The following is a 21,563-nucleotide window of genomic DNA, read 5'->3' as shown; positions in this document are numbered from 1 at the left end:
AAAACCGCCGCAGACAGCCCCTGCGGACTTTAGGCAATCACATACAATGGCACGGCAAAACTCGCATGAATGAGCTGCACAGTAAAAAATTGTAACACTTGTCTTCGAGTTCGACGTTTCGCGAGATCACTCTAAATGTAGGGACCTCAGAACTCCGGTCGCAGGCGAAATAATCACCCAATGGGCGAAAATACGTCGACTGGATGAGTGAATAAGCTCCCGACATTTAAACCGACCTGGCGGAAAATCGAACTCGACGATGGATGTTAAAAATGGACTACATTTTGCAATTTAGAACTACGAATTCCAGCTCGGTTTAAAAACAAAGTATGTGCTTTTAGTTTCCCTATGCACATAAGTGTTTTTCCAGAAGAGCCAGAATTTATAGTTCCAAATTGCAAAATGCAGTCCAGATAAGATCCTATCCTACGTTTCTACTGGGTGTTAACAAATTGAAATAGACTGATGAGGATCCTCTATCCGGTAAAGGTGGAAATCGTCCCCATCGAGGATTCAACATTTCCTTACAGAGTACTTATCGACACTAACGATCGCCTTACCGTCTTGTTGCCTGGAGAGCTTTACGTTATGCTGTGCGCCAAACATGTTTACCGACTACTACATGTTAGCGAAACGAATGTAGCTCAACGCATAGGTAATCATCTAACAAAAAGATGAGTAATCTCAAAAACTGAATGGCGCAGTTAAGAAAGTAGAGGCTTCCACTTAATGTTAGCAGAGGATCTTCATTGGTCTCCAGTGAAAATCAACACTGTTATTCGAGTTGAAGTTGTATACTTACAACTAGAAACTAATAGCACAACAGGTAATTTTTACCGTATGAGATTTTAAAATTGATTCAGACTTGGTCACCTGTTTCAAGATGTCTGGCACAACAGGCGTTTCAGGATTCGGGAAGCGAGCATGTCGAACGAGGAGAAACAACCTAATCCCAAATGATGAGGCGAATCGCAATGCACCGGCCGAGTGTTTCAGGTCGCATCTGGTTACTCTAGATAAGATGTTACATTCACCGGTTCATCCGCCCAACCAAAACAATACAGACGTAACTTTTGCACCGATCAGTGAGGACACGATTGAGACTTTCGAGGTCTTCAAAGTCAGTCCTATCACGCCCGATCAACTATCAATCACCACAACGCCATTCGTTTTACAAAATGGGAGGCAAATAGATGTAAACGTGGTTCCGTGCAATCAGGAAAACTTGAACGCTATGCGCGTTTCGATACTAGTCAATCACAGAATACCTAATTATGTATTGGTTACAGACACAGTTCTCATTGAACGCAATCTTCCAAAATACAAGGAACAGATAAATACCCATAGGGTCTCCACGTCCCTGGTACTAAAGATATTTACAGATACGCGATTGCTATACAGATGGTTGCCGGTCAAGCTCGTAGCGTATGCTCCTGAGGCTCTGCGTTGGAGCGACTCAACCGGAGACTCCAGGTTCATTAGAAACGTGTGGGACGATGTGGCAACTGTTAAGGCGAGAGCGTTCAACCCCAATTCCTTTTCTCAATTCATGCTTATTTGCCTAGTCGTGCGCATGGTGAATCTTGCTCACGCACATTTTTCACTCAGACTAGCGCTACTCATCATAGTTGAAGCTTACGCTTTTAGAAGAAACTTAGTGGACGCCAGAGCTATAGCTTCTCTTGATATAATGGATACGACTCAACGATACTTCAGATATATATATAACGCCATAACTGAAACCGTTTGTGAATCATGTATATATTCAAAACTTCTAAATCTGCGACACGGCGCGGCGCGTCTCTCACAGGTGCTTATATTTACGATTTTAATTTAGATAAGGTTAGAGGAAACGCATTTCACACAGAGCCATATGATATGGTGCTTAACTTATTTGATTGTAATGATGGAGATCTCGCTCCTTCACCATTGTATGCATTGTATAACTTAGGGACGCACGTCAGCGTTGTGCTGACCTCTCTTACAGGTAGTAATGTAGTATACATAGCCAGCGGTTACCGATATAATTTAGTAGAATACTATCCATTTAGACTTCCCACGCTTCAGGTATTCATTTTCTCAAATCTCGTAAGAGGGATACATGAGTATTTGAAGACTATTCCATATACAAACCCTAGAAGTTCCCTCTCTTTCTGGTGGGAGGGATTGAAAGAAATGACGAGAAAGAGTTCCTATTCGTTAGCAGCTGACGTGATGTACACCATAAGACGGGTATATGCGGAAGAGAAATTATCCTTCTCTATCGCACCTATACTCTGTTCGTGGTTTTGCGTCAAAAAGACCGAAAAGAAATTCTTCAATATTTTTCATGATAATACACAATCTGATAAACTTCTTCATTTATTTATACAGGCGGCAAACAATCCAGCAGATCCCCGTGTCACGGACATATGCCATAGGATTATGAGAATCTCCGAAACTGAGGAGGCTCTCAGCCATTTAGCCGCATCTTAAGACGCATTGAAAACTCAATCATAAGGTATTTTTAAGTTGGCATGCTTGTGAACGTATTTTGTGTTTAACTTCTCTTGGTATTAAATGTAAAAAAAAAAAAAAAAAAAAAAAGGTCTGGCAACGCTGCTTCAGCTGTAAGGACGCGTCAAGCCCAGCTCCGTAATTTTGTTTATTTTGATGGTCTTATTGACTCTTTTCGAATGGTGTTTTGTGCATAACCTAATCGTTTTAATCTCGTCCTCTAAGTTTCGTTTAGTTTTGGCGGCTTTTCCTTCAGCCCTCTGCTTTTTTTGGCTTTTCGTGATGGTGGCCTATGACTTTGAACTTAGTTTCAGTGCAGTGCAGTGAGTTGGTTATGCAATTTTGTTGCCAGCTCTCCACTGCCCCACGTCAATTTTCTCCTCTTTGCGCACGCGCACTGAAGCCCCTCTCCCCCCGCTAGCCGCTACTTATTTCCAATCACGTCACCAACGGTCTTGTGATAAGAATCCGATGCTGAGCTATGATAGTCTGACCGGGTATACTAATAAACTTCACCCGTCTCACGCCGCCGCCGTGCCGCCGGCCTTTTAATCATCTACACGTAATCTTTGACGTCACCAGCAATGTCAACATTAACTGCTGCTTCCACTTCCACAGCGGAGCAGCGGAAAAACGTGGCCGCATCTCTCAGCAATGAAATCACCAATATCCCCGGAGCTCTTGAATCCCTGAAAGCGCTTAAATTCCTTGCGCTTCACATTCCCAGTCTGGCTGAGTGCTATAGGGAGGGAATTCTCTCATTCTGCGGAAATTTCGAGTCCTTCATTAATAAAAAACATGCCTCTGCCTCCTCATCTTGCTGTGACGGTGCAAAAACACTTGCTGATAAAATCAACGACCTACTCACGGCTAAACTTGACCTGTTTAACTCTTCGCTCCGTCAAGAATTGAATCAATTTAATACTAACATTCAAAATTCTCTCGCCGAAAGAAAAGCGTCTGTTATCTCAACAGAAAAAACTATCAAAAAATTGGACTCAGAAACTATCCCGTCCCTTGACAAATCTGTGGTCAAAGTTAAGAGTCTCATTGAATCTGAGATCCACCAACAATCCAGAACACTGGATGAGTTCAGGATAGATGTGTCCAATCGCTTCGCCCTGCTTAGCCAAAATAACGTCATAATCTCTGACGACAATCACATCAATGACGCTCCATCGAATGATGCTAAAACCCCGTACAGCGAAGTACTCAAACGCAGGGGCATGCTTAACGCTCCCAGACGCCACTCTGTATCCCATACCCAGCGACATTCCCCCTCCGCTCCTACCATCCTTCAACCACCTCCATCCATTAAAAACATCCCTGAAGGAGACTTCCCTCCTCCTCCGATCCTTCTAGAAGAGCGCGCCATTCACGCTGAAAAAGTTTACCCGGCTGTTCTGATTTTCCCTAGGGGAGGTTCCCCTTTAGAAGAGGCTTGGGCGCTAACCATTATATCAGCAAAAGGAGCGGGCATCCAGATTATGAATAAAACCACTTTTAACTCACATATCAAAATCTCAGTCCTCAAAACACAGCAAGTTTCCACTCTCGTCTCTCTTCTCAAAAATCATACTAAGATCGCTTGCAGAAAAGTGAAACTTCGTCGCCCTGAAATCTGTATCTTCTCAGTAAACAATGATCTGTCTGCTGAGGAAATCTTGGAAGAGGTCTTTATCTCGAATGACTTTATTTCACGATCCACTCGATGGAACCAATCATCTTTTCACCAAAACTTTGAAAATGTTAAATCCTTTCGAACAAAGAAAGACCTCAAAAACAACAACAAGACAGTCATCGCCCGATGCTCCCCGGCTGTTCGTAACTCAATCATCCTCCATGGCTCTATCTTCATCAACTCTCTCGAATCACAGTGCATAGACTGGCTGGACCCTTTAAGATGCTATCGGTGCAACAGATATGGTCACGGATCCAGGTTCTGTGATAGCGACCCCCTCTGCTCATCCTGCTTGGGAGCTCACTCACCCACCAAGGACAAAGCCTGCCCTAACCCACCATCGGACAATTCTCCTCCAAAGTGTGTTACCTGCTTCGCTTATGAGAGAAATGATTATCATGGTCATAATCACACAGACTTTAATTGTCCTTCTAAAATCCGTGCTATGGAATCAATTATCAGGGAAACTGATTACGGCTGGTTCGATCATCCTGCCCCTCTTCAGAGTGATATACTCACTAACCCTGCTCCCTCTGCGCTTCCCGTCCTGGTTAATCAACAGAATCAGAACCAACTGAGTCACTCTAAATGTCGGGACCTCAGAACTCCGGTCGCAGGCGAAATAATCACCCAATGGGCGAAAATACGTCGACTGGATGAGTGAATAAGCTCCCGACATTTAAACCGACCTGGCGGAAAATCGAACTCGACGATGGATGTTAAAAATGGACTACATTTTGCAATTTAGAACTACGAATTCCAGCTCGGTTTAAAAACAAAGTATGTGCTTTTAGTTTCCCTATGCACATAAGTGTTTTTCCAGAAGAGCCAGAATTTATAGTTCCAAATTGCAAAATGCAGTCCAGATAAGATCCTATCCTACGTTTCTACTGGGTGTTAACAAATTGAAATAGACTGATGAGGATCCTCTATCCGGTAAAGGTGGAAATCGTCCCCATCGAGGATTCAACATTTCCTTACAGAGTACTTATCGACACTAACGATCGCCTTACCGTCTTGTTGCCTGGAGAGCTTTACGTTATGCTGTGCGCCAAACATGTTTACCGACTACTACATGTTAGCGAAACGAATGTAGCTCAACGCATAGGTAATCATCTAACAAAAAGATGAGTAATCTCAAAAACTGAATGGCGCAGTTAAGAAAGTAGAGGCTTCCACTTAATGTTAGCAGAGGATCTTCATTGGTCTCCAGTGAAAATCAACACTGTTATTCGAGTTGAAGTTGTATACTTACAACTAGAAACTAATAGCACAACAGGTAATTTTTACCGTATGAGATTTTAAAATTGATTCAGACTTGGTCACCTGTTTCAAGATGTCTGGCACAACAGGCGTTTCAGGATTCGGGAAGCGAGCATGTCGAACGAGGAGAAACAACCTAATCCCAAATGATGAGGCGAATCGCAATGCACCGGCCGAGTGTTTCAGGTCGCATCTGGTTACTCTAGATAAGATGTTACATTCACCGGTTCATCCGCCCAACCAAAACAATACAGACGTAACTTTTGCACCGATCAGTGAGGACACGATTGAGACTTTCGAGGTCTTCAAAGTCAGTCCTATCACGCCCGATCAACTATCAATCACCACAACGCCATTCGTTTTACAAAATGGGAGGCAAATAGATGTAAACGTGGTTCCGTGCAATCAGGAAAACTTGAACGCTATGCGCGTTTCGATACTAGTCAATCACAGAATACCTAATTATGTATTGGTTACAGACACAGTTCTCATTGAACGCAATCTTCCAAAATACAAGGAACAGATAAATACCCATAGGGTCTCCACGTCCCTGGTACTAAAGATATTTACAGATACGCGATTGCTATACAGATGGTTGCCGGTCAAGCTCGTAGCGTATGCTCCTGAGGCTCTGCGTTGGAGCGACTCAACCGGAGACTCCAGGTTCATTAGAAACGTGTGGGACGATGTGGCAACTGTTAAGGCGAGAGCGTTCAACCCCAATTCCTTTTCTCAATTCATGCTTATTTGCCTAGTCGTGCGCATGGTGAATCTTGCTCACGCACATTTTTCACTCAGACTAGCGCTACTCATCATAGTTGAAGCTTACGCTTTTAGAAGAAACTTAGTGGACGCCAGAGCTATAGCTTCTCTTGATATAATGGATACGACTCAACGATACTTCAGATATATATATAACGCCATAACTGAAACCGTTTGTGAATCATGTATATATTCAAAACTTCTAAATCTGCGACACGGCGCGGCGCGTCTCTCACAGGTGCTTATATTTACGATTTTAATTTAGATAAGGTTAGAGGAAACGCATTTCACACAGAGCCATATGATATGGTGCTTAACTTATTTGATTGTAATGATGGAGATCTCGCTCCTTCACCATTGTATGCATTGTATAACTTGGGGACGCACGTCAGCGTTGTGCTGACCTCTCTTACAGGTAGTAATGTAGTATACATAGCCAGCGGTTACCGATATAATTTAGTAGAATACTATCCATTTAGACTTCCCACGCTTCAGGTATTCATTTTCTCAAATCTCGTAAAAGGGATACATGAGTATTTGAAGACTATTCCATATACAAACCCTAGAAGTTCCCTCTCTTTCTGGTGGGAGGGATTGAAAGAAATGACGAGAAAGAGTTCCTATTCGTTAGCAGCTGACGTGATGTACACCATAAGACGGGTATATGCGGAAGAGAAATTATCCTTCTCTATCGCACCTATACTCTGTTCGTGGTTTTGCGTCAAAAAGACCGAAAAGAAATTCTTCAATATTTTTCATGATAATACACAATCTGATAAACTTCTTCATTTATTTATACAGGCGGCAAACAATCCAGCAGATCCCCGTGTCACGGACATATGCCATAGGATTATGAGAATCTCCGAAACTGAGGAGGCTCTCAGCCATTTAGCCGCATCTTAAGACGCATTGAAAACTCAATCATAAGGTATTTTTAAGTTGGCATGCTTGTGAACGTATTTTGTGTTTAACTTCTCTTGGTATTAAATGTAAAAAAAAAAAAAAAAAAAAAAAAAAGGTCTGGCAACGCTGCTTCAGCTGTAAGGACGCGTCAAGCCCAGCTCCGTAATTTTGTTTATTTTGATGGTCTTATTGACTCTTTTCGAATGGTGTTTTGTGCATAACCTAATCGTTTTAATCTCGTCCTCTAAGTTTCGTTTAGTTTTGGCGGCTTTTCCTTCAGCCCTCTGCTTTTTTTGGCTTTTCGTGATGGTGGCCTATGACTTTGAACTTAGTTTCAGTGCAGTGCAGTGAGTTGGTTATGCAATTTTGTTGCCAGCTCTCCACTGCCCCACGTCAATTTTCTCCTCTTTGCGCACGCGCACTGAAGCCCCTCTCCCCCCGCTAGCCACTACTTATTTCCAATCACGTCACCAACGGTCTTGTGATAAGAATCCGATGCTGAGCTATGATAGTCTGGACCCTTTAAGATGCTATCGGTGCAACAGATATGGTCACGGATCCAGGTTCTGTGATAGCGACCCCCTCTGCTCATCCTGCTTGGGAGCTCACTCACCCACCAAGGACAAAGCCTGCCCTAACCCACCATCGGACAATTCTCCTCCAAAGTGTGTTACCTGCTTCGCTTATGAGAGAAATGATTATCATGGTCATAATCACACAGACTTTAATTGTCCTTCTAAAATCCGTGCTATGGAATCAATTATCAGGGAAACTGATTACGGCTGGTTCGATCATCCTGCCCCTCTTCAGAGTGATATACTCACTAACCCTGCTCCCTCTGCGCTTCCCGTCCTGGTTAATCAACAGAATCAGAACCAACTGAGTCACTCTAAATGTCGGGACCTCAGAACTCCGGTCGCAGGCGAAATAATCACCCAATGGGCGAAAATACGTCGACTGGATGAGTGAATAAGCTCCCGACATTTAAACCGACCTGGCGGAAAATCGAACTCGACGATGGATGTTAAAAATGGACTACATTTTGCAATTTAGAACTACGAATTCCAGCTCGGTTTAAAAACAAAGTATGTGCTTTTAGTTTCCCTATGCACATAAGTGTTTTTCCAGAAGAGCCAGAATTTATAGTTCCAAATTGCAAAATGCAGTCCAGATAAGATCCTATCCTACGTTTCTACTGGGTGTTAACAAATTGAAATAGACTGATGAGGATCCTCTATCCGGTAAAGGTGGAAATCGTCCCCATCGAGGATTCAACATTTCCTTACAGAGTACTTATCGACACTAACGATCGCCTTACCGTCTTGTTGCCTGGAGAGCTTTACGTTATGCTGTGCGCCAAACATGTTTACCGACTACTACATGTTAGCGAAACGAATGTAGCTCAACGCATAGGTAATCATCTAACAAAAAGATGAGTAATCTCAAAAACTGAATGGCGCAGTTAAGAAAGTAGAGGCTTCCACTTAATGTTAGCAGAGGATCTTCATTGGTCTCCAGTGAAAATCAACACTGTTATTCGAGTTGAAGTTGTATACTTACAACTAGAAACTAATAGCACAACAGGTAATTTTTACCGTATGAGATTTTAAAATTGATTCAGACTTGGTCACCTGTTTCAAGATGTCTGGCACAACAGGCGTTTCAGGATTCGGGAAGCGAGCATGTCGAACGAGGAGAAACAACCTAATCCCAAATGATGAGGCGAATCGCAATGCACCGGCCGAGTGTTTCAGGTCGCATCTGGTTACTCTAGATAAGATGTTACATTCACCGGTTCATCCGCCCAACCAAAACAATACAGACGTAACTTTTGCACCGATCAGTGAGGACACGATTGAGACTTTCGAGGTCTTCAAAGTCAGTCCTATCACGCCCGATCAACTATCAATCACCACAACGCCATTCGTTTTACAAAATGGGAGGCAAATAGATGTAAACGTGGTTCCGTGCAATCAGGAAAACTTGAACGCTATGCGCGTTTCGATACTAGTCAATCACAGAATACCTAATTATGTATTGGTTACAGACACAGTTCTCATTGAACGCAATCTTCCAAAATACAAGGAACAGATAAATACCCATAGGGTCTCCACGTCCCTGGTACTAAAGATATTTACAGATACGCGATTGCTATACAGATGGTTGCCGGTCAAGCTCGTAGCGTATGCTCCTGAGGCTCTGCGTTGGAGTGACTCAACCGGAGACTCCAGGTTCATTAGAAACGTGTGGGACGATGTGGCAACTGTTAAGGCGAGAGCGTTCAACCCCAATTCCTTTTCTCAATTCATGCTTATTTGCCTAGTCGTGCGCATGGTGAATCTTGCTCACGCACATTTTTCACTCAGACTAGCGCTACTCATCATAGTTGAAGCTTACGCTTTTAGAAGAAACTTAGTGGACGCCAGAGCTATAGCTTCTCTTGATATAATGGATACGACTCAACGATACTTCAGATATATATATAACGCCATAACTGAAACCGTTTGTGAATCATGTATATATTCAAAACTTCTAAATCTGCGACACGGCGCGGCGCGTCTCTCACAGGTGCTTATATTTACGATTTTAATTTAGATAAGGTTAGAGGAAACGCATTTCACACAGAGCCATATGATATGGTGCTTAACTTATTTGATTGTAATGATGGAGATCTCGCTCCTTCACCATTGTATGCATTGTATAACTTAGGGACGCACGTCAGCGTTGTGCTGACCTCTCTTACAGGTAGTAATGTAGTATACATAGCCAGCGGTTACCGATATAATTTAGTAGAATACTATCCATTTAGACTTCCCACGCTTCAGGTATTCATTTTCTCAAATCTCGTAAAAGGGATACATGAGTATTTGAAGACTATTCCATATACAAACCCTAGAAGTTCCCTCTCTTTCTGGTGGGAGGGATTGAAAGAAATGACGAGAAAGAGTTCCTATTCGTTAGCAGCTGACGTGATGTACACCATAAGACGGGTATATGCGGAAGAGAAATTATCCTTCTCTATCGCACCTATACTCTGTTCGTGGTTTTGCGTCAAAAAGACCGAAAAGAAATTCTTCAATATTTTTCATGATAATACACAATCTGATAAACTTCTTCATTTATTTATACAGGCGGCAAACAATCCAGCAGATCCCCGTGTCACGGACATATGCCATAGGATTATGAGAATCTCCGAAACTGAGGAGGCTCTCAGCCATTTAGCCGCATCTTAAGACGCATTGAAAACTCAATCATAAGGTATTTTTAAGTTGGCATGCTTGTGAACGTATTTTGTGTTTAACTTCTCTTGGTATTAAATGTAAAAAAAAAAAAAAAAAAAAAAAAAAGGTCTGGCAACGCTGCTTCAGCTGTAAGGACGCGTCAAGCCCAGCTCCGTAATTTTGTTTATTTTGATGGTCTTATTGACTCTTTTCGAATGGTGTTTTGTGCATAACCTAATCGTTTTAATCTCGTCCTCTAAGTTTCGTTTAGTTTTGGCGGCTTTTCCTTCAGCCCTCTGCTTTTTTTGGCTTTTCGTGATGGTGGCCTATGACTTTGAACTTAGTTTCAGTGCAGTGCAGTGAGTTGGTTATGCAATTTTGTTGCCAGCTCTCCACTGCCCCACGTCAATTTTCTCCTCTTTGCGCACGCGCACTGAAGCCCCTCTCCCCCCGCTAGCCACTACTTATTTCCAATCACGTCACCAACGGTCTTGTGATAAGAATCCGATGCTGAGCTATGATAGTCTGGACCCTTTAAGATGCTATCGGTGCAACAGATATGGTCACGGATCCAGGTTCTGTGATAGCGACCCCCTCTGCTCATCCTGCTTGGGAGCTCACTCACCCACCAAGGACAAAGCCTGCCCTAACCCACCATCGGACAATTCTCCTCCAAAGTGTGTTACCTGCTTCGCTTATGAGAGAAATGATTATCATGGTCATAATCACACAGACTTTAATTGTCCTTCTAAAATCCGTGCTATGGAATCAATTATCAGGGAAACTGATTACGGCTGGTTCGATCATCCTGCCCCTCTTCAGAGTGATATACTCACTAACCCTGCTCCCTCTGCGCTTCCCGTCCCGGTTAATCAACAGAATCAGAACCAACTGAGTCAGCCATCCCTCCCTCCTATAGCCGCTAACTCAGACGCCCTCTCATCACAAGTATTAGAGTTATCAAACACAAAGTCCGTCACTAAAGATTTTTGACCGCCGTAATCAGAATTCCTCCAAACCTTTGAGTCAAGGTCGCGCCGCCCCCCCCCCCCACCCCGTTATCTCTATCTCATAAAAATAAGCCGTGTCTTAAATTATTATTGTCAAACTGTAAAAAACATTCCCTTTCTCATGAAGCCATTGTCTCTAGAGCCTTTGACACAGGTGCTGGAATAATAGCGTTAACAGAACCAAACATCCCTAAAGCGAAAGACCAAGGGTTTTTTATTGATCTTTCATCTAGAGTTGCAGTTAAAACAACAAATTCCCTAGCAGGTTCTACCTCAAATTGGACCAAAGAAGATGGCTTCATCCATTTCACATGGAACAATACTGTTTTTTACATCTGCTATATTCCCCCTCATTTTCCTCCTGCTTTTACCATTGATGACTTTAATAATTTTCTGCTTAGATTAGAACTTTCCATCACCCAACAATCTCTCCCCATAGTCATAATGGGTGACCTCAATAGCCGTTCCCTCACCTGGGGTGACAAACTTACCGATCCCAGAGGTGAAATTCTCTCAGAATGGTTTACAGCCAATTCCTTGGCTACCTTAAATGACTCCACTTCTTTCAATCCCACCTTTAAAAATCATAACGGAGAATCTTCAGTAGATGTTGTCGCTGTTTCAATTTCCTCTCTCCCTCTTTTTTCACATCTTAGAGTACTAAGCAACTTCGAAAACCATAGTGATCACCATGCTATCGAGTTTGATATGCTAACTGAATCTTCCCCTCCGGTTAGGCCCTCGGTTCCCACCGGGTGGTGGATTTCCAAGGAGCGCACCCCATCCTTTGTATCCATGGTATCCCGTTATGTCATCTTAATCCTGGCCGCGACCACAGTACTTACAGCACAAAGTTGCCAAGCAACCCTTACTCACTCACTCAATAAAAATTTTGATGTTAAAGATCCGTCATCAAAGAAAAAACCCTCATATTGGTGGACCCCTGAAATAGCGTCCCTCCGTTAGTCATGCCTTCAGTCACGTAGACGCCTCTACAAAATGAAAGGCAAATCATCAACTGAAAATGACCAGGCCTACTTAGAGTTTTCCAACTCCCGCAAACTACTAAACGACGCTATTTTTAAATCCAAAAATCAAAGATGGGAGAATTTAATCGAAGAACTCGAATTTGACTGCTGGGGTAAGGCTTATAAAATTATGCGTAATAAATTTAAATCACCCAAATCTCATGACAATGAGTCGCTAACTGAGTTTGAGCTCAGGAAAGTAGTTTCTGAACTTTTTCCTCTACACCCCATCATCTCATGGGAGAGAACATACGTAGATGAAGAGATAATCCCATTCTCGCAGGAAGAAGTTAAACGCGCATGCTCCCGCCTCAGAGCCAAAAAAGCACCCGGCCCTGATAGAATTCCTCCCGAGATCGTCAAAACTTTCGTCAACTCCAACATTTCTCCTTGCACTGACATGTTTAACAGCTACCTATTGTCAGGTAACTTTCCTATCGAATGGAAGCAAGCTATTCTCTGTCTCTTGCCTAAGCCAAAAAAAGCTGGCATAAAAAAATACAGGCCCATCTGCCTCCTTAATGGACTAGGCAAAATTTTCGAACATCTCATATTATTCAGACTTTCCTCATCAGTTGACCCCCTTTCAGAAAGGCAATTCGGCTTCAGGGCTGGCCGTTCAACCCTTGATGCAATAAACACAGTAAGAGACATTGTAGCTAAAAAATATGATGTCAAGGGGAAAAAAGCCCTCGCAATCCTAATGTTAGATGTAAAAAATGCATTCAACTCGCTTTCGTGGCTAGATATAGTAACATCTCTAGAAAGGAAAAATGCTCCTGCTTATTTAATCAATCTAATCAAGAGCTATCTTTCAGACCGCACAATTACTTACGGCACCCACTCCTTCCCTGTCACATCTGGAGTCCCTCAGGGCTCAATCCTTGGCCCTTTTCTCTTTAACACCTGTTATGATTCGGTCCTTGAAAAAATTCATACAAAAAAGTGCGAGAAAATCGGGTACGCAGATGACCTCTCGGTCATCATCGAGGCTGAAACACCATCTGAGCTGCGCCAGAGTGCCCAAGTAATTTCCCTTGAGATCAGAGAGGAAATGTCACCCAAGAAATTGAGCCTTGAACCGGACAAGACTGAAGCTTGCTTCCTGGGAGGTGGGGGTAAATGGAAGAAGGCATCCTTCCGAGTTCTTGGCTGTCTTATCAGGCCCTCCCCCTCCATCAAGTATTTAGGAATTTGGCTTGATAAAAGACTTAGTTTCAGAAACCACGTAATTAAAGCATGTGAAAAGGCTCTTAAAGTACATAGATCGTTAATTCCCTTACTTCCTAACATACGGGGTCCCTCCTTCAAAAAAAGAAAACTCATTCTAAACGCAGTTTACTCTTCCCTCTTCTATGGTGTCCCTTTATGGGCCGATGTCACTAAGATATCCAAATACTGTGCAATAATAACTAAAACTTGCAGACCGCTCAAACGTAGCATTTGCGCCGCATATCGCACAGTCTCCAATAACATTTTGGATATACTTAGTGGCATCCCCCCAACCGATTTGTATGTTGAGTCCAGATGCAGGCAATTTAGCGGTGAACCTAAACCCCAAGTGAGGGCGGATATTATTGAGAGGTGGGCCTCTAGGCTTGACAGTGAACCTGAGTCAGACATCTGGTTTAAATCTTTAATCCCTGACCTGAGAAGCTTCCTTCATAGACCCTTCGGTGACACTAATTTCTACATGACTCAGTTCTTTAGCGGTCATGGCAGCTTTTGCGACTATTTATTCAGATTCAAAATTCTTAACAATAATCTCTGCCCTCTCCCAGGATGCAACTCACCCGACTCGCCTGAACACACTTTCTTCCATTGCCCTTTTTTTTCCACCGATAGAATCCTTCTTGAAGCTAAGCTTGGCTCGAATTTCAGTAGGGGAAAAATAGGGATTTGAGGACACCCTGCATTGTTGCCGGTTTGACAGTTGAAAAAGATGAATATTTTGTGAATTTATTTTAGATGTGACAACAATGCAGGTTGAAATTTTTTTTGTCGAATTTAATACAGGTTTCCAAAATTTAGCAATTTAAGTTTCCAATTTTTTCAATTGTTGTCAAAAATCATACAGGGTATTGGTTGAATGAACTGGTTGATATTTTTTGTCGAATTCAATACAGGTTTCCAAATTATGGCAATTTAAGTTTCCAAATTTTTTTCAATTGTTGTCAAAAATCATACAGGGTATTGGTTGAATGAACTAAATTATTGATGAGAATATTATCATGGGGAAAATGTTCATAAATTTAGCGTACATCTGGCCGATTGGTTTTTGCTACGCGACATTCCTAGCCTGGCTGGTTGAGCTCGCCACCCGAAACCATCCGTTGATAAGGTGGCCGTGTCCAGCTTGCTGATCGTGGGAAAGCACCCCCGCACAGACTTTTTTCAGACTCATTACCGCTGTGCTTATTCGCCTTATTAGTGCTGTGCTAGTAGTTTGTTACCAAAAATGGAGTAGAGGAAAAATAGGGATTTGAGGACACTCTGCATTGTTGCCGATTTGACTGTTGAAAAAGATGAATTTTTTGTGAATTTATTTTAGATGTGACAACAATGCAAGTTGATATTTTTTGTCAAATTTAATACAGGTTTCCAAATTATGGCAATTTAAGTTTCCAATTTTTTTCAATTGTTGTCAAAAATCATACAGGGTATTGGTTGAATGAACTGGTTGATATTTTTTGTCGAATTCAATACAGGTTTCCAAATTATGGCAATTTTAGTTTCCAAATTTTTTTCAATCGTTGTCAAAAATCATACAGGGTATTGGTTGAATTAACTAAATTATTGTTGAGAATATTATCATGCGGAAAATGTTCATAAATTTAGCGTACATCTGGCTGATTGGTTTTGCTACGCGACATTCCTAGCCTGGCTGCTTGAGCTCGCGACCCGAAAACATCCGTTGATAAGGTGGCCGTGTCCAGCTTGCGGATCGTGGGAAAGCACCCCCGCACAGACTTCATTCAGACTCATTAGGTCATGCCCTAGTGTTGGTGAATCTTCACTTAAATTTTAAACTCTTCTTTTTCACTCTTCATTTAAATTTTATCAAACGAATAATGGATAGAAGTCGTCAAAGGAGTTCGTCAAAGAAGAAGTGGAAGTGAAATCAACTCCGCAGCACATCGAGAAGGCAGAAGTTATTAAAGAAGAACCAACGACTCCACCTCCGTAAGTGATTTAGAGCAATATTTAGAGTATGATCAATGAAACAGCCTCATATCTTGGAATTTTTTTTTTTCGGAGGAAAGAATCAAAAATTGGAAATCATTCTAAAATTCTGACTTTTTCACCCAAAAAAAAAAAAATCTCGAAGATGTACTTGTGAGTTTCGCAGAGGAAAATGATTGCATGAAAAACCTATGGAATTCTTATCAACGTGTGATGATTTTAGATCAACATAACCTAGCAAACAATTTCCATATTTAGAGTTCTGGATGATTCGTCACATTTTTACTTTACAACAGTTGGAAACAAAATCCGTTCAATAACAGTATTGGAAATACCACGTTGTAATAGTGATATCAGCATTGAAATCACACGATAACGCAAAGTTTTAGGGTCAATTGATTTTTTTCTCTGAAAATTTAATAAATGCATGGTGGCCGTATTGAAATCAGTACGGTTTTAGTGTGATCTCAGATTATTTTAGTTTTACATGCATGCTACAAGTGTTGAGCCATTTTCAGTGATTTTAAGGCGAAATTACACGATAACGCAAAGTTTTAGGGTCAGTTGATTTTCTCTGAAAATTTAATAAATGCATGGTGGCTGTATTGAAATCAGTACGGTTTTAGTGTGATCTCAAATTATTTTAGTTTTGCATGCTACAAGTGTTGAGCCATTTACAGTGAATTTAAGCCGAAATTCAATTTTCTGTTCGGATGATAATAACATGCGTCCACCGTGTCTTCAAATAGGTGCTTACATCACTGCAATGCTAGGGATGAACGCCGTATGAAACCTTAGATGTTGCCAAGTCTCCTTCGATAAAAACCGAAATTACTGGGTAATTTGTGAATGTTTTTTTTCCCCAAAATTTGTGGACAATTTTGTACCCAATTTAATCTAAAATATCTGAAAATTGCAGGGAAAAATATACATGAATGTTGCAACAAATCCATGTTTTTTTAAAGGGCAATTTGGCAACTCACGAATGTTCATACAGCGTTCTTCCTTAGCACGGCAGATCACCATAGCTCCCCGCTGATGTCCCGTGGAAATGGAGATAAATTTGAACGTTGAAATTGAGGTGAAGTCTGAGGAGATAGAGGGGTTCACATTCGAGTTGAACTAAATAACTATCCCTTCCAAAAAACTGTGAAGAAAACTAGAATCAAGTCAAAACAGAGAAGAGAAATGTAGGATATGCTACGGGCACGAGGGGACCGGATAGAAAGCTTCGATCCTTATTCGGTCCGGTTCATTCCTAAATGACGGCCAATGAAGGCCGGCGGTTAGGTTAGGTTAGGTTATAATCCCCCGATAAGAGGGATCTCGTTTTTTCCAGCTACTGTAATGCCTGTGTTGTACGAGGCGACTTTGATGAGCATCTTAACCGGCTATGTAAAGATGAAAACCTACAGAAAGATTCGAGGGAATCAAGGGAGGATATACGGGTTGATTGTTAAGTTTTTCACGGAGCTCCAGAATCCAAAGGTGATGATGATGACTTTGATTCAGCTTAAAAAAAAAAAAATTAAGTAGAAAAAGTGTCAAAGCAGAGATCGTTAACATTCCACCGAGGTGATAACTTCATCTCCCCTCCTGCGAAATAAGGCATTTACAGACGAGTTACAAGAAGCTGTGCAGAGCATGCATATTGCCGAATAAGCTGTTTTCGTAGTCGGCAATTCGCGTCAGCTCCCTCCAGTTATGGATTCACCTGTGCTTGCAAATACTGCTAGTAGATTAGAATATTTCAATGTAATGCTAAGTTGGAAAGAGTTTAATTTTTATGAGTTAAAACTGTTATGAGACAAGAGGACGATTAGCCTTTTATTGATGCCTAATGTAAATTTGCTAAAGGCAAGCTTACCCTTGATGATTTAAGATTGTTAACTTTTCAAATCTTTGAGAAAAAGTTGAACAAAATTCCTAATGATTGCTTGCCACTTCTTTTTTTCGAATAAGGATGTTGATGCTTGTAATGGGATAACAAAAAAGGGAGAATTGTTCCTATATATATGACCAAGTGTATACATTTAAAGTTCTATCATCTTCTTCCTCTTGTGTCAGATGTCAATTTCCGATGGTACCTGCAAGGAATGACAGTTCATTCTTCTCAACAATCAACGTTTCCAAATGTCTGTTTAAATCTTTATGAAAGAAAAAAAAATCTACCCAACTTTGATATGTACCTCTATTTAGAGTGCCTTCATAAAAAAATGTGTTTTTAGTAGGAGACTTGCTTTACTGCATTTTATTCACTCATTCTACCACAGCCGCTTACCCAATCGCCGTGAGCGCTCGCCAAAGGCCTCCTTTCTACCAGGGAATAGTTTTCAATCTCTTTTGTCTGTACACTTTAATGTTTGGTTAATATAGTGTCTAGACACAACCACCAAACAGCAAAAATGGATATCACAAGTGCTAAGCTGCTAAAGCTGATCGGCGATACTACCCTATTGATGGCAACGCCTACCAATGTTACTGATCTGAGAGGCAATGCAGCCTCATCGTTTTGGAACAAAATGAACGTACCTATCAGTCCTGATTTCGACCCAATTGCCCGCGCTCTTCTCTGGAAGTCCGTCTGCGCTTTGAGCGCTAGCGTTTTACGCTTGTATGGGTACTACCCTAACTTCGTGCCCGCTATACCACCCAACCGCATTAACGTGCTTCTCGGGGAGTTGGCGAGCTCGTATGGTCTGGACTTGTATCTATATAGAAGCCTAACGACTACTTTGGACCCCAAGAGAGGTGAGATAGTCGACAGACTTGATGGCTTGGCTCCATACTGTCCATCAAGCGTGGTTTCTGGTCAAGGATCGTCTTATTGGATTGGACCCAACCATTATATCTTGTATTCGACTAATGTCGTCGGTGAGCTCCGACTCCCGCAAGATGTTATACGATGCACAGTATACGTTGCCCATCCAACGACTGTTTTCCGGACCGGAAATAACAACGCTGCAAAGCAGCAACAAAGGCATCAGTTGTTAAATTTGACACCATTTCCAAATGAACAGCCTTTACGCTCATACAAACAAATACACAAACATATACGGCAAACACTCGAGCGAATCTAGTTGGATGGATCTTCACTTGGAATGGGGGGAATCACTTCACTTTTTTCCGGAAGAGAACTTAAAGGTCTTCCTATCAAAACATGTCCAGGGGTGAGAACCTGCAAATCCCTGTGATCGGAAGACAGCGGAGTTAATGGCCGCGAATTGAGAACTGCTTCAATTCGTAGGGTTTTCGCATCGACTCAATCCCATCCTTACTGACAGGTACGGTGATGGAGCCCGGTGTAACGACCAGTCCAGTTTCTGGTGTTGATCTTCACGGAACTTAGTGGCTTGCTATTTTTTTCCTCATTTTAGTTTTAGAAAAAGAAAATGTCAAGTACCGCTCGACCATGTGTAATCTTCCACACCAGGGATTTGGCACCTAAAAGAATCTCTAAAGAATTTCTAAAGAATTGGTCAGCTGAGGTTTATCTCTCCCCGAAAGAGTGGCGAGGGCCACTGAACAGGCATGGAGGAGGCTGCGGCTCTGAAAAGGTCACGCCTATTCCTCTCGATGCTCTTCTGATATCGTATCGGGGCGCTGCTGCTTCCTCGAGAACGATAAGAGGTCGTCGGTTTACTCTCACGAGAGGGGAGTTGATTGGAAGCCTATTGATTTTAGGTCCTGCCCGTTCCTTAGGTCCTTCTTAAGAGAGGGATATTTATTTCCGTGTTTATTAATTAGCGCCTCCGTATAGTGAAAACAACCTTCACCCACGAAAAACCGACTTCGGTATTTCCTTTGGTTTTTTGGTTTGGATAAATAAATTGGCCTTGAAAGTCTAATTGCACTTCGAACATTTGAAACACATTTGAAAATTGGACTTCTTCATTTTTTTCTCTCCCCGAAGGAGTGGCGAGGGCCACTGAACTGGCGCTTAGGCTACAGAAATGGGGCAGTCCCCGAGAGATTGGCGGGGGCCACCGAACAGGCATGGAGGAAGCTGCGGCTCTGAAAAGGTCACGCCTATTCCTCTCGATGCTCTTCTGATATCGTTCACTCCGTCGTCCGGAACGCATCTTTTATCATCGAGTCCGGACAGAGTTGTTTCTTCTTAGGCACCCTTTTTCATTGGTTGGTTCCTGACGACCAAAAATGTGATACCAGGCTTGTAATTTTCCCCTGGCATTTCTTGGCAGGCTCGAATCTTGCAGGTCTGATGGCCGTTAACTCTGCTGCCAAGACCCGGAAAATAATTCAATGATTATTAGATGCACTGATTTATAAACAGGATCCTTGATACCATTGAAAAAACCACACGCACATTACTTATAAAATAATAAACAAATTTCGAGCATAATTCAGAATCTGTGAGGTAAATACAATGAAGAGCGCTCGCTTCGGGGCGCTGCTGCTTCCTCGAGAACGATAAGAGGTCGGCGGTTTACTCTCACGAGAGGGGAGTTGATATACACCATTGCATAACCCGCAAAATGAAGGGGCAACATTACACGATTGCATAACCCGCATATTGAAGGGGCAACATGCAATACTTTCTTTTTACAGCGTTGCCATATTGTACAATAATCCCTATACAACGCTGTAATTTAATTCCTATTTTTCTGCACAATCATGCAACGCTGTTGGATAATTTACTGTGCTAAAATTCCTGTTTTCATACTACTGTTGATGGCACTTGGGTAAATTCTGACTCTGAAAAAGCAGAAGTTTTGGCAGACCATTTTGAAGCTGCTTTCAAACCTCATAATGACATGACGTCAGACTCTACTTCTGAAGAAGAAGAGGTAACCACTGACAGTTCAGTCTCGGGCCTACAAGCACAGGGGGAGAAATTGACATTGAAACCTCCTAAATCGAGAAATTAATCCCTCCAGTTAAAATTGGACGTATTTCTGCCAAACAGAACTATGTGCATGAAGACATGAGCCCTGAGACCCATGAGAATATGTGCATAACAGGGCTCACGTCATAATGCAGATAGTTCCGTTTGGCAGAAATACGTCCAATTAAAACCATCTCCCCATCTGAAAAACTCAAGGAGATCAAGGGGAAAATTAAAGTCAAAAAAGCTCCAGGATTCGATAAGATTTCAGGACTAATCTTAAAAAATCTTCCTTAAAAGGCCCTTATGAAGCTGGTCGTAATTTTTAACACAGTTTAAAGTTGCGAATATGTTCCTGCTCCATGGAAGAATAAATCGAGTTTTCTTCAAAATTCGTCTCAACTCTTTTAGATGAAAGTAACTGTACCAGTAATTGGCACGTTAAGGATTTTTTCAACTTTGAGGGTGTACTTCTTGGAAAGTTTGAGACTTATTGTTGATGTGTTGGATTTTAGTAAAAGAACATACACTCATCTGTTCAAAAAATGTTGAAAGTAACAATTTCCGTGCTTTTATTAATTTTAACATTGATATTTATGGAAAATGAGAAACGTACCAGTAATTGGCACCCAAAAATTTGGATTTACCAGTAATTGGCTGGCCTTGCACCAGTAATTGGCAAAGCATTTATTTTGTGTATTAATTTCAATATGTATTTAATTTTGTATTTTGTTTTTTTTGTGCTTTTGTTTAATGTCTTTCATTTGTTTCCCCTTAGTCATCCAAAATTTTAATTTATTAACCTTGGACACCTTGCGCCGATCATTAGAACTGGTCAAAATTCTCAAGCTTCGCTTGGCATCGGGAGGACATGTGCCTCTACAGCGTCAACCATCACCTGGAGGATTACCCGTACAATGGATGATCCTGCGGATCCTGTTACCTTCGTATCTAATCTCTGTTGTGTCATATTCCAGCAATGGTATTAAAATAATAACTTTTCTTCTCGAAATGCCGACAGGTGTTCGACGTAAATAGTGTTCCCTCTCTGCTGGACCACGTCTTCTCACAGTTTAGCGTTCCAGGCGCTATCTGGAAATATGTCTACGTAGGACAACTGGGATTAACTTTTTCCGTACACCTTTCCGAAAATGGTATGAAAAACTACTA

General features: G+C 41.8%; 3 protein-coding genes across 3 annotated transcripts in view; 1 reads left to right on the top strand and 2 right to left on the bottom strand.

Annotated features, from left to right (window-relative positions):
* The window catches only part of LOC109033040 (low density lipoprotein receptor adapter protein 1), a 71,512-nt gene that overhangs the window by 28,899 nt on the left and 21,050 nt on the right, over positions 1 to 21,563 (bottom strand). The window lies entirely within an intron of this gene.
* Positions 7,222 to 10,382, top strand: LOC140224326 (uncharacterized). The gene is made up of 2 exons (XM_072298850.1): positions 7,222 to 9,673; positions 10,237 to 10,382. Exons 1-2 carry the CDS (start codon positions 8,747 to 8,749, stop codon positions 10,336 to 10,338), a joined length of 1,029 nt encoding a protein of 342 aa, XP_072154951.1. The 5' UTR covers positions 7,222 to 8,746; the 3' UTR covers positions 10,339 to 10,382.
* fy (fuzzy planar cell polarity protein-like protein) overlaps positions 15,327 to 21,563 on the bottom strand; it is a 44,055-nt gene continuing 37,818 nt past the window's right edge. Inside the window, exon 12 of the transcript XR_011899628.1 lies at positions 15,327 to 21,272. The gene's annotated coding sequence lies outside the window, so the exon portion shown is untranslated. The remainder of the gene's footprint in view (positions 21,273 to 21,563) is intronic.

This window comes from Bemisia tabaci, chromosome 3 (assembly GCF_918797505.1).
Source record: "Bemisia tabaci chromosome 3, PGI_BMITA_v3".
Taxonomy (NCBI): Eukaryota; Metazoa; Arthropoda; class Insecta; order Hemiptera; family Aleyrodidae; genus Bemisia; species Bemisia tabaci.
The sequence above is the reverse complement of the archived record's forward strand: the minus strand, read 5'-3'. Positions and strand labels throughout refer to the sequence as shown.

What these genes read in the sequence shown, in the direction of transcription:
- LOC140224326 (XM_072298850.1), top strand. Translation starts at nt 8,747, where the DNA reads ATGTCTGGCACAACAGGCGTTTCAGGATTCGGGAAGCGAGCATGTCGA. An exon ending in GCGCGGCGCGTCTCTCACAG is followed by an intron (nt 9,674 to 10,236) that starts GTGCTTATATTT and finishes TTATTTATACAG; the next exon opens with GCGGCAAACAATCCAGCAGA.